The 16,754-nt window shown below is 38.8% G+C and overlaps 1 protein-coding gene across 10 annotated transcripts in view; it reads left to right on the forward strand.

Annotated features, from left to right (window-relative positions):
- Positions 1-16,754, forward strand: part of TEAD1 (TEA domain transcription factor 1) — a 205,348-nt gene that overhangs the window by 74,728 nt on the left and 113,866 nt on the right. For all 10 annotated transcript variants that reach the window (XM_067462667.1, XM_067462668.1, XM_067462671.1 and 7 more), the window contains exon 2: positions 12,413-12,666. In XM_067462667.1, coding sequence (XP_067318768.1) covers positions 12,519-12,666 — 148 coding nt within the window. In that variant the 5' untranslated portion in view covers positions 12,413-12,518. The remainder of the gene's footprint in view (positions 1-12,412; positions 12,667-16,754) is intronic.

The following is a 16,754-nucleotide window of genomic DNA, read 5'->3' on the forward strand; positions in this document are numbered from 1 at the left end:
TCAGCGACATAACATGTCAGTACAAGAGAAGGGATTCCAGATTTCTGATGCTTTTTGATCAAGGGTGGGCAACCTCAGATAGCGAGGGCCTCATATATTCATACTTTGTTTATTTGTTTAGAGTATATACTCCCCTTAAACCAAAATGTCTACCAGACTGACTTACAAATTAGCATTTGACAGTTATCTGCTGTCAGATTTACAGTCTAAATAAGATATGACCTACAAGGAAAAAGGAAATGGGATTAAGTTAATCCTTCAGAGGCATAGTAGGACATTTGGGATGGAAGGAGGACCTTTCCTTAGGTTCTGGACCAAGGCTCATTTACCCCCAGCCCCATTTGCTGCCCTTCTGAAATTATTTGGTTAAGCTAATGGCAAAATCTGGTATCTCCCTTTTAAAGCAAAGCACACAGGGAATGTACAACTTATGTTTGATCCGAATTACACTTTTAGGAGCACAACTCATCTTAAAAACAAGGTACATGCTTTATTTTATTTTAAAAACATGAGCAAAATATATTTGTCACCATGCTAACAATTTTAAATGGCATGCCCATAAATTTAAATGGCACACTAGTGGCAGCACACAAAATGAACAGGGTATATATGTGGGCTTACAGGTTTAGATTATGTAGTGACATGGATTTCAAACCCTGGAGATCGTCAGATGGAAGATCAGTATTTGCAGACAGATCCCTTCAGAAGAAAGTCTCATTGTGCTCATCAGTACTTTCAGTATTTAGATTCAAGCAAATGTTGAGCTTCTTCAATACACTCTGCTTATGCAAAGCCACAGTAAAGATTTAGGATTGCCATGGCAGGACTAAACTAGACTTTAAGATTTCAAAGCCAAAATGTGAAATTTAAGTAAAACACCTTGTGATGTCACCATGTTATCAGAGGTAGCCCCTGGTATGTAATTAAGCATGATTTATTGTAACTTGCCGTCAAATCGACTTTGGATTATGGCAATTCTGTCATAGGGTTTTCTTGGCAAGATTTATTCAGAGATTTTCTATTTCCTTCCTGTTAGGCTGAGAGAGTGTGACTTACCTAAGACCACCCAGTGCATTTCCACCCCAATTTTCACACATTCTAGTGCAGTATTCAAATACTAATTGTCATACGTTAAAGCACAGTTACCTGTATATAGGGTATGCCACTGAATTTTTTTTTAAAAAAATCAATTCTAACAAATGAGGAAAACAGATATATGGTGGATGGTATTTTTTCTGTGGGTGGTGTACTAAACACATTCCAGTTGAGATACAGTTACAACTGTATAGGAATATCAGTATAAGTAAAGGAATTAAGACCTCTAACATTTGTTAATATGTAGGGCATTTTCTTTGAGGAAATGTTATTTGTGCATAACTTTTATCAGTGTTTTAAAGTTAAGGAAGTTTTCTTCCATGTCTCTTTAATGTTTTAAAACAGTAACATACACTTAGGTTTTGTACAGTGGCCAGCTTATAAAATGATATTAATTCAAAGATGAGTCACTGTCTAGTAATTTCAGATGCTTATTGGCATTTGTAACTTGTATGTAATTTGATATCCCCTTCTGAAATAGCCACAATTATTTAAACCATACAACATTTCATGTAAACAGATAAATATGCTGCTCATCCAAAACTGGATGCAGAATTGTTGAGGAATTGTCAACCCAAAAGTCTTCTAAAAATCTAAATCAGCCTGGTATTGCTACCATTGTGGAATGAGGAATGAAGATGTGTGGCATCTTCATCTTGAAACATGCAAACATGTCTTGGATGTAAAATGAAAACCCGAGAAACAGTTCCATTAGAGGTCATTAACATTGCTAGTCAAAGGTTTAGGATTTTAGGCCAAATTGGAAATATATACCATCCTCCAGAGATTGAACTGCAAACTCCATCAGCTCTCACTAGCATTACCAGTGCTGAGGAATGCTGGGAGTTGTAATCTAACATCTGGAAGTTGTAAAGCTTCCACTCCTGTTCATTGCATACAGTATGAGCTACATTCACCACTATCTCATCTTTACTTCCATTAGTGGGTGATTGTTATTTCTGTTGCTACCTGTCAGTGCATCCTCCTTTCTCTAACTGACCAGGGGATGAAAATGAGAAGAGTGAGAAAGGAAATAAATGATAGCTCTTCTGACTGGAGGGTTATATAAAAAACCATGCCCCTCTCCCAGGAGAAAAAGCTATTTGTTACTATTTTCCATTCAGAGCTCAGAAAAATTCCTTTTTGGGAATTCTCAGAATCACTCAGCCAGGGTGGCCCCATTAATTTGGGAAGTTATGGAGTTATAACATAGAAATAGTTTCTGAACTCTGGCAATGAAAGGGTATTTTTCCTGGTTTTCCAAGAGGGAACCTTTGACCTTTCAGTCTTGCACTGGAAAATCCTCCTTGCCTTTTTTGTGAAAGATTTTTGGAGAAGATGCAAGTCGAGCCCATTCCCTTCTTCCCAACTGTGCTTTTTAATGAGCGTGTCTAGAGGTCTGGCTTGGTTGCCCATTGTTGTGGAAATAAATAACTAGCCAAAGGGCTGTTGTAGCAACCTGGTCTTGAAATGCTGAACACAGCTGGCAGGTTCAAAGGATGCCTGACCCACATGGTGGGCAGGCTGCCAGAAGGTTTATATAGCTGTCAAGTGCAAGAGTGGGCTCTCGCACCTCTTTGCACCTGCTGTCGCAAAGCTTTTCCCACTCATGTGCAAAACATAGAGTGGGATTTGTAGACAGCTGCTACCAGCATAGTTGGGTTTTTCTGGCATGATACAGCCCAGGCCACAGTTGTGGTAACTCAGTGCAGATATCATATTAAATCAGATTGGTGATTTAACCATCACTATAGCTTTCAAATCATTAAGCAAACTATGGTCTGCCCTGTTCCTACATTACACCACCCTTTATCTCTTCCATCCTTATACCAAAGTCCCAGAATGTTATCCCAAACTGTTCTGCATTTTCTTACTTCTAGCAAATCAATATGTGTGTGTGGCAGTATTATCACTAAAAAGCTACAAAAAGTCTTCTCTGTTGTGAAACCTTTTGCTTTTTGGTTCTTGCAGTTAGCTTTTACTTTTTTGATACAATTCTTGGGAACTGCTTACTCTGCACAGGCTGCTTGAGTGTTCTCTACAAATGTTTCTGGAACATTTGGCATGCAACACTATGAAGTATTTTCTTTTTTCAGCACTTCTTCATTCCTGCTCCCTGTTTTCTCCCCTGATCTATGCATGGCTGCACCTGTTCATAGCTGGCCAACAACAGAGATCCAACTGGTGTAACGGTTCCCAAATTCTTCCTGGCCAATTGCCATATGTTGCCTTCTCCAACATGTGTTTTGTGTGTTTGCTCTACACAGCGCCTATCTCTCTTGTAACTTCTAGCCCAGCTGTTTTTGGCCTACTCTACATTGAGATGATAAAAAAATTAATGTATACATATAATTTACATATTTGTGTCTATGGTTTATGCAATTTTATTAATCCATTAGAAGGAAATTCCAAATCCTCATTTGGGAGTGCCTGTACTAGGACCAGCCAAAATGCTAAAAGAGTGTGTGTAGGCTTTTGAGGCCTTTAGGACTCAGATTTGGATCCTGTCTCAAGATGGTGATGGTAAACTCTGTAAATTGCCCTTGGCGTCTCTAGCTTTTTGTATTTTCTAAGCTTATGAAGGGCTTTGGGGGCCCAAATGTCTGATGCTTTTTTATGGCATTTTGGTGGACCTTCAGAAAGGTATAGCCCAACTAGAGATTTTCTTTTTCTAGGCATGATTCTTCCTGTCTTTTATGACTGTTCTCTAGAGTGTTGTATTTTTACAATAGGCAGTTCAGTAGGTCATGGTTCTACATACCTTAAAGAAACAATAGCTTAATCATTTCATTAATTTCCATTGTGTATTGACAGAGCCATTGGGAACACAAATAACACTATGTGACATTTTTTTTCCTGGTTTATAATTGTCATTTCCTAACTGGTTCTATCATAAAAACATGGAAAAAGCTTATTAAGCTTTGCTTTTGAGGTCTGCACATTGAAAGGTTAAAAATTCCATGTTTTATTACAGAAAATGAAAACGTGCCTAGAATAGGCATGGGCAAATTTTGGCCCTCTAGGTGTTTTGGACTTCAACTCCCACAATTCCTAACAGCCGCAGAATTAAACAGGAAATAACACTTTCAAACCAGGAAGAGTTTTTTTAAAATTTTGTTACATAGTGTAATAAGCCAGCTAGAATAGCTCTTTTATGCTCTGTTATAGAGTGTGCGTGTTAATAGGTCTCAAATAACCCTAGCATGACAAGAAATATATCTTAACTTTATGCCAGGATTTGTTCAGAAGTATATGTTATAGTTATGCTAGGATTTGCCCAGACGAAGTTCTTTTTACAAACCTAATATCCACCAGTGTTCACCATTTCTCTTTCCTGCTAGCTAATGCCTACTTAAGTGTTCCATTATCAAGGATGGGGACAAAGGATGTCAAATGACACACTTCTTTTTCTTCAAAGGATGAAGCTTGAACATACCTCTCTTTCAGAAAACAAAGCCCTACTAAAAAAAAAAATCCTACTTTGCTGTGTGCATGGATGCTACCCTATGTGTAAGATGATTAGTGTAGGGTTTCCTTTAATCATATGTTTTTGTCTGCCAACTTTGGCATGCAAAATTGGGAGTCATGATTCATTGCTTGCCTGGTTGAAATGGTCTATTAAGGACCCAGGAGAGGACTTTTTTTAACAACAGGGATTATGTAGAAGTCATTTCCTGTTCATTTCCTGTTACAAAAAAGGCTCTTCTGTTACAAAAAAGGCTACTAGGGCAAGGGTGTGGGCCACCACATCTCTTAGAGCTTTGGAAAGGAGTTTTGATTACCGAGATCAATGTCCCTGGCTACTGGACTTTGCCCAGCCAGAATTTCAGTGCTGACATTATTTGATTAGAATCGGGTGAGTCTCAGTAGAATTTGGCTTGCTACATGATGCTGATAAAGACGTCTGCCCTGTACAATGATGAAGAGGTGTACAATGGTGTATTTATTTATATCATCCTAAGTCAAATGTATGTCATAGTAACTGATGAGGTGTCATGTGTGTTCTAAAATATATGCAACCTCATCAAGAGTATTTAGAGTTGAGAGGTATCTCTAGGATCAGAATCCTGAAATACAGGGAAAAGCTTTTATCCAGTGATAAGTTAGTAAAAAGTAATAAAAACTCCTCTATCAGACTCCAGGAATTTTGAAGCAATTTCATTGGGTGAACTGGCCTTACATTTCACAGAGAGAAGCCAAAATTTTCTGTGGACCTGCTTCCCTCAGTCTAATATCAAGAGTAGCTATGTCCTTATGTGGATGAAATGTGTGAGAATTTGCTTTAAGCCATTCTCAAAATATGATGTGTTTGTATGTGGATAAAGTGAGCATCCACACTCATGTAGTGTCCTTGCTTTATTGAGGCTCTGTGACTGAATGGAGACTATTCTCTCCCCCTTAGATCCTGACAGTCTGCAATTTTCCATTTTGATTAAGAATCATCCTCTATTTATTATTCTCTGGCTTATTATTGCCCTATATACTTCCCATTCTGTATTTGAAATCTTCCTTTTCAGTGTAAAATGATTGAGTAGAAGTTTGGTAAGATCACTGGTGGGTGTGAATTCATAAACCTGTGGAAATTCCCCCTTCTCTGCCCCCCCCCCCCAAATCTATGACAGCAGGTTTTTTACCATCTGCAGGCTGAATTCAGAGATGAGATTGCTTTCTTTGAAGTGCCTCACCTGAAGCCATATGCTGTGGCATTTATCTTTATGTCCCCATTAGAACCTGTCTAAAATAAATGTCCAAATTTGTACATGACCAGATGGCATTACATTTTTCAGATGCATTTGATCCTAAGATATTAGCTATACAGTTACAGGAACAAACAAGTGTCCTGGGGTTACCTTTGAACATCTCACTTGATCAAGAGAGAAGTGACTGCTCCTTACCTATTTAGGACTCTCTGTAGTGAGATTTCACAATACAGTCTTTTGGTTGAGTTCAACAAGATAACCTGAAGGTGAACTACGGTGATGCTAGCTGTAGATATTAAATGGGGAGACACTTTTTGGATTTTATAGAATAGAAAGAGGTTATTAGTTATGAGTTGTTGAAGGAAAGAGTTAATTTGAGGACTGTGTTTAATTTAAATGTACCTGTATACAGTGGTGGAAATTATACAGACACTTCATTTCACTGTGCTCTTTTATTGCATTTTAAAAGAAGGAGTCAAGGCAAGGCAGCAAGTAGGTGATGCTGAGCCATAACAGAAGGGCATTTTTTCAGAACTCCTTTGCTCTTTTAGAAAAATAATAATTCCCTTCTCAAGTATGTTTTGCGCCCCTTTGCAGAAAGGTGGAAAGCATTCATATGGGGCTAATGGGAGAAAAAGCTGCATTCTTGTTGCTGAGGCAACCAGTCAATGTGTCACCTCTTTGATTCAATCATATATAACTTGATAGCAAGGTGTGGATGCAAAAGGATGCATGAGAAAGGAAAGTTTTGTTGCATAGTTGAGGTGGGCAATGAAATTCAGTCACCATGAAAGGGGTCTGATTAGCCTGCTTGCTTGGCACCAATATCCATGTCTTCTACCCTTTTGGATTGACAGCAAAGAAAGGGTCTTGGTTTTAGGACTTTATTGCACTAACCTGTTACTCCACTACAATTTCACTCTCATTGATAGGAGTCACACGACACATTGAGCACCTTCGATATTTCAATTTCTTCAATTTCACAAATTTATCTATTTGTGGTCTCACAATTGTACTCCTGTAAAAACTTTGTAAACCCACTTTCATGCACTTCCATTGTTCCCTAAAAGAAAAAAGAAACCAAGACAAGGTTTTGCAGCGTGTACGTCTTAACCCCACCCCCTACCCCCCACCCCCCAACCGCCCTCGGTTCATGCTCATCCCCCAAATCACTGCAAGGCAGTCATGAAAAGTATAAAAGCAAACTATAGAGTGAAATGTATAGAACTTTATTTTCATATGTTTGTCAGAGAATGCAGCAATGATACTAGACATGATGATTTATACTTGGAAGTAACTGACTTTACTGTGGGAGCAAGGCTTCATTATTGTGTTGGAGAATGCCCCTTTTTGTATTGCTCTTCACATTATTTCATATTCCTAACAACTGCCCCCTATGGTTGGTCAGTTTTATAAGCCCAGAGGACAGGTAGGGGATTCAGGTGAGATTTGAATAAACACTCTCCATCACAAAATGAACTCCTGGGCATCTTGGTCTTTTAGTCAATTTCAATTATCCTTTCAACATCAAATGGGGATTATGAAAAAGGAAAGGAAAGAAAATCCCAGGTGAAGGGGAAAATGCAAAGTAATTAGATAAAGCTTTCCTTCTCCCTTTGTAAATGTGCAAAAGGAAGCAGGGGAATTTTAAAAAGATGTATAGCATGCTTTAGGGTGAGCATTCAAATTACTGTACGTATTGTAATTTATTTCATGATGGTCCCTATACTGGAAAGTTTTGTCTCAGAAGCCAGAGAGATCTGACTTCAATCCTAGCTCCAACAGGATTGACAGAAAAAATATCTGTGGCAGTCAATCCGATTTCATAAACCACTTGGCTAGACCTGTAGTGATGTAGCATTAAAATAGCTTGTTTTATATTTAAATGTTACATTCGTCCACATCTTCTACATTGATTTTTCACAATACACAGAGCTGATTATTATTTTTCATATCTGTGAGCCAGCATGGTGGGTTGTTGTTGTTCATTCATTCAGTCGTCTCCGACTCTTCGTGACCTCATGGACCAGCCCACGCCAGAGCTCCCTGTCGGCCGTCACCACCCCCAGCTCCTTCAAGGTCAGTCCAGTCACTTCAAGGATGCCATCCATCCATCTTGCCCTTGGTTGGCCCCTCTTCCTTTTACCTTCCACTTTCCCCAGCATAATTGTCTTCTCTAGGCTTTACTGTCTCCCCATGATGTGGCCAAAGTACTTCAACTTTGTCTCTAGTATCCTTCCCTCCAATGAGCAGTCGGGCTTTATTTCCTGGAGGATGGACTGGTTGGATCTTCTCGCAGTCCAAGGCACTCTCAGAACTTTCCTCCAGCACCACAGTTCAAAAGCATCTATCTTCCTTTGCTCGGCCTTCCCTAAGGTCCAGCTCTCACATCCGTAGGTTACTACAGGGAATACCATGGCTTTGACTATGCGGATCTTTGTTGCTAGTGTGATGTCTCTACTCTTTACTATTTTATCGAGACTGGACATTGCTCTCCTCCCAAGAAGTAAGCGTCTTCTGATTTCCTGGCCACAGTCTGCATCTGCTGTAATCTTTGCACCTAGAAATACAAAGTCTGTCACGGCCTCCACATTTTCTTCTTCTATTTTCCAGTTGTCAATCATTCTTGTTGCCGTAATCTTGGGTTTTTTTTTATATTTAGCTGCAACCCGGCTTTTGCGTTTTCTTCTTTCACCTTGATTAGAAGGCTCCTCAGCTCCTCCTCGCTTTCGGCCATCAGAGTGGTGTCATCTGCATATCTGAGGTTGTTATGGTGTGGAGCATGGTGTAGTAATTTGAAATTTTGGACTAGAAGTTTAGGAGGCCAGGGTTTGAATCCCTGCTCAATCATAGAAACTCACTGGGTGATGTAGGTATGTCATATTTGCTCAGCCTCAGAGGAAGGCAATGGCAAAGTTCCCCTTAAATAAATCTTGTCAAGAAAGGGTTGCCTTGGGGTCACCAAAAACTGGAAATGACTTTTAGACAAAGCACCATCACAAAAACAGTTGTCATGTACTGTATAGCCCCATGTAGAGGCTACAGTTAAGAATTCTCCAAGAGCCAAGTACTGAATTCAGTTTGATAATTAAAAATGAAATAGTGTACAATCATTCACAATCAGTAGTTTCCCAAGTTGCGAAATACCTTTGTTCACGTTCAGTGTTAAAATGATGCATTTCATTTTACTGTGATTATTTGCAAATGGCTTGTGCATGTGTGAAGAAATTGGTTTCTGTCTTGAGCATTAAATGTAATAAAAGGCAAACCATATAGCATACTCATTTGTCTATATTGAAGATGCAATCAACTGAACAAAGTGTTTTCTTAAACATGAATGCTGAACATATAACATAATTGATCAGGCATAAATTGCTTGAGTGATTCCTTTGCAAAAGGTCAGCACATATTTGTCTTCAGAACTTTCAGTTTTTACATCTTATGTTTTTAACAGTACAATTTGTGTAACATTTCTGATTCTTTTAAAATATGGAAGGCAGTAAATTTTTTGAAAATATTTCCCCTGAATATGTAACAGATTAGTATGTACTGATAAAGGACACTCCATGTCAAGAACTTAAAATACAAACAATACAGTCACTTTCTAAAGTTGTATTGCCTAATTAATTATATCGGACTATCAAAATATTATTAAAAAATTTCTAGATGCTCTGAAAACCAAACAGAAGTGGCAATTCTTTCTTCCTTTCCAGGTTAATGAAAAAACCCTGCCAAAAAAAGTTCATAAACAGTGTAAAATTCAGATCAAGACAAATATGCAGATACTAACAAGTTATTTTTTTCCATTGGAAGATCTTTCTCATACCTTGAAACCCAAATATTAAAGGAAATCACTGCAGAAGGAAGCATTCCATTTTTAAAAATCTAAGTGACAACATAGATGTGTCCCTGGCATTACATCTTTAACAGAAAATAACATGGGAAGAATAGTTTTATTAAAAATGAACAGTGTGAGAATATAGAAATGACCAGTCAGGACCATGTTTCTTTTCAATATGATTTCCTTGCATTAATATCACCTTCTCCGCCATTTTTTGTAAGTGGCAAATTCATTGTTATTTTCTCGTTCTGTGAATCTATGAACCAAAGATTTCATATAAAACCTGAAAATCTCTTTTTGGGATAAATGTGTTGTACTGTAGTTTGAGTGAGTGTGGCTTTGCCTGTTGCAGGAAGAAATATACAATGAGTAGTTGGCTGAGAGGTATCCCATTCTTTCTAAACTGTTGCACTGTTTACTGCAAATGTAGTCCTGCATCTTGGCAATTGAATCCCTGTGTTTCTCCAGTTCTTCAAGACCCTCCCAATGCTAAAAAAAACATTTGGCTAGATTGAGAATAAGGCGGAAAAGAGTAGACTTGGGTGGACAGAAGAAGACTTGTAAGAAGGAGTTTCTTTGTCAGAGGATATGTTAACTGAGGCATGCTTGTACTAGAACAGCATAGACGTTCATGAAATTGATCACTCTATGTTTAGGTTGAGAATCTAGATTATAATATACATTAAATTAGCTATTTAAACAAATTTGTTAATATAGACATTTCCTGGACAAAACTAATGTAGCTTTAGTAATTAAGCTATTCAACTAGGCTTGTCTTTAGGTTCAGCAGCAAGTTGAGCCAGATAGATCTCTTAAACGTTTTGTCTAGTTTTGAAATCTAAATGCAGTGTGTGCGTCTCCACATATACATACAGTGCTCAACGTATCAATATTACTTTCATTAAAAATAGCAAAACACACTCCAGAATACTTTATTAATCATATTTTCAAGTGGGAAACTGCAATAAAGTTGATTGGTAGATAAAAAAGCAGCGACTCTGGCCTAACACCAAATGTAATCATTTTCAAATTCAAGAATAATATCAAGTGCATTTACTTTTTGATAGATGATGCTGAACGTAAAGTGTTCAACTAAGTGGTTGCCTTCTGGAAAGTTAATGAAATTCATTTAGCTGTTGGAACACAAAACCTTACACACTTGTTAACCCACTTCCCTCTTTGTCATATCAATATTCATACTAATATGGAATTTATTAAAAGCTCTCTTCAGTTCATAATTCATTTCCACAGGGGTAGTTTACTTTGGCTGGTAGTTCCACTTCAGGCACCCCGCAAGTATGAAAGAGTTGCTGCTGAACTCTGCCTGGGAGGAGCTCGCATTGAGTTGGGGAGGCAGAGGGGCAAGTGATGCTTGTGATCTGTGTAAATCAGTAGCTCAAAGAACTGTAGGAGCTTTATTCATACTAACATGACCAATTCTCATATCCTCCTGGCAGGCCTGTAGCGAGGGGGTGGTTTTAGGGGTTCAACCCCCCCCCCCCGAAATGTTTCAGATTTTTTTTTTAAAAAAACTGGTTTACTCATGAATTTTAACTGGTTAACCAAATCCTCAAACTAAGTCTATGAGATGCAAAAAATTAAGAGTCCCTCCAGAACTGCAAGCACTATCTCAAGCAAATATTGACAATGTATTCACACTGTCATTACTTGCAGCAATAACCAATGTAGCGAAGCAACCAAGTTGGGGGTGTGTGTGTTGAATGCTCTCATTAAGGAGGCCAGACTTGGTGGAGGTGGTTGTCAGGGGCGGAGCTGCAGGCTATTGAAGGCTGCTCTGCCCCCTCCTGTGCTCTTTGCTTCAGCGTGACCTAGGAGGCAGGTTTCACCCCCCCCCCCAAATTTCAACCCCTCCCATTTTTTTTTTCTGGATACGGCCCTGCCTCCTGGTCAGATCTAATCCTGGAAAGAGAGATCTTTTGATTAGTATTACTTAATATGTTGTATGAGTGTCTGGGTTCATATTATGCAAATAGTTTAAACCAAATTGGTTGGTCCAGAAATACCTTTCATTTTTAATCCCCTTCCTTAAGGAAAGAAACATAGTCTTTGCCTAGAGATCACCCTCTTATATCAGCCAATCATTCACCTCGAATGCAACACTGAAGAGAGTTTGTGAGTAAAGTGGTTTCACCAGGTGCTGTCATGTTAGATTATTACTTATTAATTTGATTCCATGCCTGAAATACATCCCCCAACCCCCCCCCCCCCCACACACACACACACAAACACACACTGCTGTATAGTGGACTCTTCTTTGAAACAGGTGTAAAATCTTGGCTAGTTATCCTTTCTTGAGAAATAACTTGTAGAATATTGGCTACATGTTGTGTCTGTACACAAACAATACCATTCACATAGGCCAAGTAAGATAAAGGTATGCTGATTTTCCATTTGTGTCAAAACTCCAAAGGCAACTGGATTGAATTAAAATAATATAATTGCCAGTATTGTTAATCTAATGGGAACTAAACATTACCTTCTAGAAACCATCACACTTATGTTAAGGGGGATATCCTATTTTTTTCAGTGTATTATTCCCGTCCAAGTACATTAATGTTCTTTTAACATTTTGTTTATTCTTAAATAATTAAAGGACATAATCTATTGCCTGATTCAAGGATTTGGGAACTTTAGTTGTTGTTCTCTATGCTTGGAGGTTTATAACCTGTAATCACAATTTGTGCATTTATGGTACTGATTACTACAACAAGTTTGGGAATATTCAGCTGAATGATTTAATGTTTCTCTCCTCTAGATTTATTCTGTTGAAGCTTCCAGGCTGAGGCTTGGAGCACCCAGCCGGCACCATTGAGCCCAGCAGCTGGAGCGGCAGCGAAAGTCCTGCCGAGGACATTGAAAGAATGAGCGATTCAGCAGATAAACCTATTGATAATGATGCTGAAGGAGTCTGGAGCCCAGATATTGAGCAAAGCTTTCAGGAAGCACTAGCTATATATCCTCCATGTGGACGAAGGAAAATTATATTGTCTGATGAAGGCAAAATGTATGGTAAGTTGTGGATATCCTGCCATTTTGAAAAAGAAGTTTGACATTGGTTGAAGTTAATGTGTGTGTGCGGGGGGGGGGGGGGGGGATTGGGATGGGGAAAACTGCAATTGTGTCGATTTCCTCTGCTGTGGAAGTATTAAAAAACCCATTTTGCTACAAATGAACAAAGAAAACAACACAATACATGCTGGAGCACACTCGTGTGTATATATTTCTCAGGCTTTTCTCTATTTATTATTATTATTATTATTTATTTATTTATTTATTTATTTAGAGGTTTTCTATACCGGCCTTCTCAACCTCGACGAGGGACTCAGGTCGGTTTACAGCACATATAAAGTACAATCATATAAAAGAACCACAGGTATTAAAATAGTACAACACAGTACAATAAAAACATCATCATTATCATTACATCATTACAGTTTCCTACGCCAAATCGTCAATCCAGTCAGTCATAGTCATGTTCGTAGTCATGAGTGTTTTGCAGATTTCATTAAAGAGTATACAATTTTCAGAACTGATAAAGCAAGAGTTTGTATACTTCTGTAGTGTTTGCCAAAATCATTACATTTTTGAAACAGTATTTTTAACTCAATATTTATGTTTAATGAATATATAAGGCACTTTTAGAAATAAATTTGTACTTCAGCTTGCAAGTTGGCAGCGCCTTTTGTAAGAGATGAAGGAACAGGCCATGCTTTTCATTGCAAAATGTATATTGTAAAGTTCCTTGAGTTTCCATAGTAAATTTCAATGAGCAACTGCAAAACCTTTCCTTCCAACTTGGCCTGCAATAAATTACCCGATCTGTTGACAGTATTTCATAAATATATTTGAAGTTTATCCCATCTACGGATAAGTTGTTTTTACTTTTGTTTCTTTCCAAGTTGCTCCAGCTAATCTTTGGCTTCAGAGACTTAAGCTGCTTTTCCCTTCCCCCAATCTCTCCCCTTTCAAATATGTACATATATATTGCTGACTGTAGAGTTTTAGTCCTGGCTCCTTGCATTGTGGAAAGCAGATGGCAGGTTGTTGCTCAGCCTTTTATTCCTTCTAATCTCAGAGTGTTTAGCGATTTTGTCCTTTGTGCCGCTGGGCGCTGTGAGCGGTCAGGAATCCTTACCTGATGAATCCTTTTCTAAGCACTGGAGAGTAACTTATTCCACCACAATTGCAAATATGTTTCACACAATGGGGTATTTTGTCTAGAGAGGCAGACTCTTCCCCAGGAAGGTTCAGTTGGAATCCGTGGAGCAAAGTAGCATGCTCTGTAAGTGGAAAGCAGATGGTACTGCAGCTGCCACCAGCTGTGTGCCCCCCTCCCTCTCCCCCAATTCTGGCTGGATGATGTAATGGAAACAAGGGGGAAAATTCTTTCTGTGGTGTTGGAGTCTCTCACAGCCTGTCAGTGTCACAGCGAGGCAGAAACAGACCTCAAGGCGTTAGTTTGCAGCTGTCATGTGACCCTGGAAGCCAAATGAAACATAATGTCTGGAAAAATAGGCTTGTGATGAAGCACCTCAGCTGCTATTGGCAGAAACTTTCAAGGCCTTTCTTCTCTGGCTGAATTCAATCCTCACATCCCCCCGCCCTTCTTCCTTCCCTCTGCTTTCCCTCTTTCCTTCCCTCTGCTTTCATTCTTCATCCTGGAATATATCCTTCTTTTTTGTTTTTTAAATGACTTGTGGAGGTTTCATTGAAAAATGAAAGGGAATTAGTTTAATGTGGCTGTGACGTTCCTTGGAAAGGAATGTATGAAAGTGTGTGTCTATGGTTAAAATGTGGTCCTGGGCCACAGATTTTCCCTTCTTCCCACTTGTGTTTCATTAACTTTTGAAATGTGTCTCTCACATGAGATGCCTTTTGATGAATCATTAAAATATCTGTAGCGATTTCCCCCTTAGTCTGACAGAGCCCATAGGCTTGTTATCAGCAGATTTTATACATAAAGCCATTTTTTGCTAGAGCTTGGATTAGAACTGATTACTCAACATGAAGTACAAAATAATTGTGGTAAAGTTTTAAAAAGATGTCTGTGTGTAGGAGCAATGAAAAGCTACAATGTAAGTAAGAGTGAGCCGCATGTTTAGGATACATTTCTATTTTGTTAGTGCAATAGAACTTCATTACCAGATCTGTTTTTTTGAAATATCATTTTTCATTTAATCATTTCAGTGTACATATTGTACCTGAGTTTGAATTTAATATGCTGTCAAAATTCTGTGGCTGCTGTGGTCAAGGTTCACATGGGGGGCGGATTGCAAATGATTAGTGGAATTTATATCCTGAGTTGTCATCACTGGATGCACTCATGTTTTTGTTCTTCAAGCTGAGGAATGCTTTGTAGTGTTTGAGGATTTATTGAACCCATGCTATGTTTTTGAGAACATTATATAATAGTTTTATGGTCCTAATAACATTGTTCTCCAAGGACGCTGAAATCAAAATGCTATAAATGTTTTATCTACCATGTAGAATAATAGTTATAACGAGAATAGCAAACCTTTCTGATGCATAGGAAGTCTATTTATGTCAGTGTTACAAAGTTTTCCAAAGAGCTTTGGGGTATGCTTTAATTTTAGTTGTATTTTCTTTTAACCCATTTTAGAAGCAAGGTGTGATATAAAATAAAACATATAAACAAACATTTTATTGGTTATTGTTAGTTAAAACTGTAGAGATGATATTGCACCATTTTCTGGTTGAAATACATTTTGAATAGCAAGTCTGCACCAAAATATGGGGAATGGGGTAATCATGGCATTTGGAGATTTTTTATATTTGGTGGATAAGTTTGGTGAAAGGTGATTCAGACAATTAACAGTCCCCTTTGTGGCTGAGAAAGTTCTTGGAGTTTGGTAAAACATTTCTGGCGTGACTGAAATCTTCCATTCCAGTATGAATGGATCTTGTCCATATCTGCATGATCGAGGCTGCTGGAACATCTATTTTCTTCTGTACATAAGAAGAAAATAGATGTTCCTGTTGATGAATTGTCGTGGACTGACTCACAACATCACACTTTGTCTGATTCACAATATGACTGTTCATTTTTGCAGTCCTTGCAGCAGTTGCAATTCTTTATTGTCCACACATTGACCAAAATTCCATCCAGTTCCATTTATCAGCTGCTGTCTCCAAAACACAGCTAGTCAATGAGAGAATTGAGGGGGCAACAAATAAATACTCAGCCCTGACCCGGTAGAGCATTTGTATCATTTGCAACTGGTGCTCCTTCTGGGTGCCTGCCACCGTGTCTAACTGTAGGACACTTGTGTGCCACTCCCTCTGCTCTCCATCAATCAAAAATGGCTGGGTTTGAGGCAGCAGCTGAGAAAAAAGTTGTTTTGGATGGGTGGGAAGGAAGGCTAACAGAACTCTGTATTGTAGCTATGCCTCCCAGTGGAGGATGACATCCATGGTCTTACAACATATGTAGAAGTCTTATTTCTTCATACTGATGAACTGATTCCCAACTGATTTGGCCTAAGTATATTTGAAAACGGGTTGCAGCTAAACATCAAAAAAACCAAGATTATGGCAACAAGAATGATTGACAACTGGAAAATAGAGGGAGAAACCGTGGAGGCCGTGACAGACTTTGTATTTCTAGGTGCAAAGATTACTGCAGATGCAGACTGTAGCCAGGAAATCAGAAGACGCTTACTTCTTGGGAGGAGAGCAATGTCCAGTCTCGATAAAATAGTGAAGAGTAGAGACATCAGACTGGCAACAAAGATCCGCCTAGTCAAAGCCATGGTATTCCCTGTAGTCACCTACGGATGTGAGAGCTGGACCTTAGGGAAGGCTGAGCGAAGGAAGATTGATGCTTTTGAGCTGTGGTGTTGGAGGAAAGTGCTGAGAGTGCCTTGGACTGCGAGAAGATCCAAGCAGTCCATCCTCCAGGAAATAAAGCCCGACTGCTCACTGGAGGGAAAGATACTAGAGACAAAGTTGAAGTACTTTGGCCACATCATGAGGAGACAGGAAAGCCTAGAGAAGACAATTATGCTGGGGAAAGTGGAAGGCAAAAGGAAGAGGGGCCGACCAAGGGCAAGATGGATGGATGGCATCCTTGAAGTGAC

Source organism: Anolis sagrei, chromosome 1, assembly GCF_037176765.1.
Source record: "Anolis sagrei isolate rAnoSag1 chromosome 1, rAnoSag1.mat, whole genome shotgun sequence".
Lineage (NCBI taxonomy): Eukaryota > Metazoa > Chordata > Lepidosauria > Squamata > Dactyloidae > Anolis > Anolis sagrei.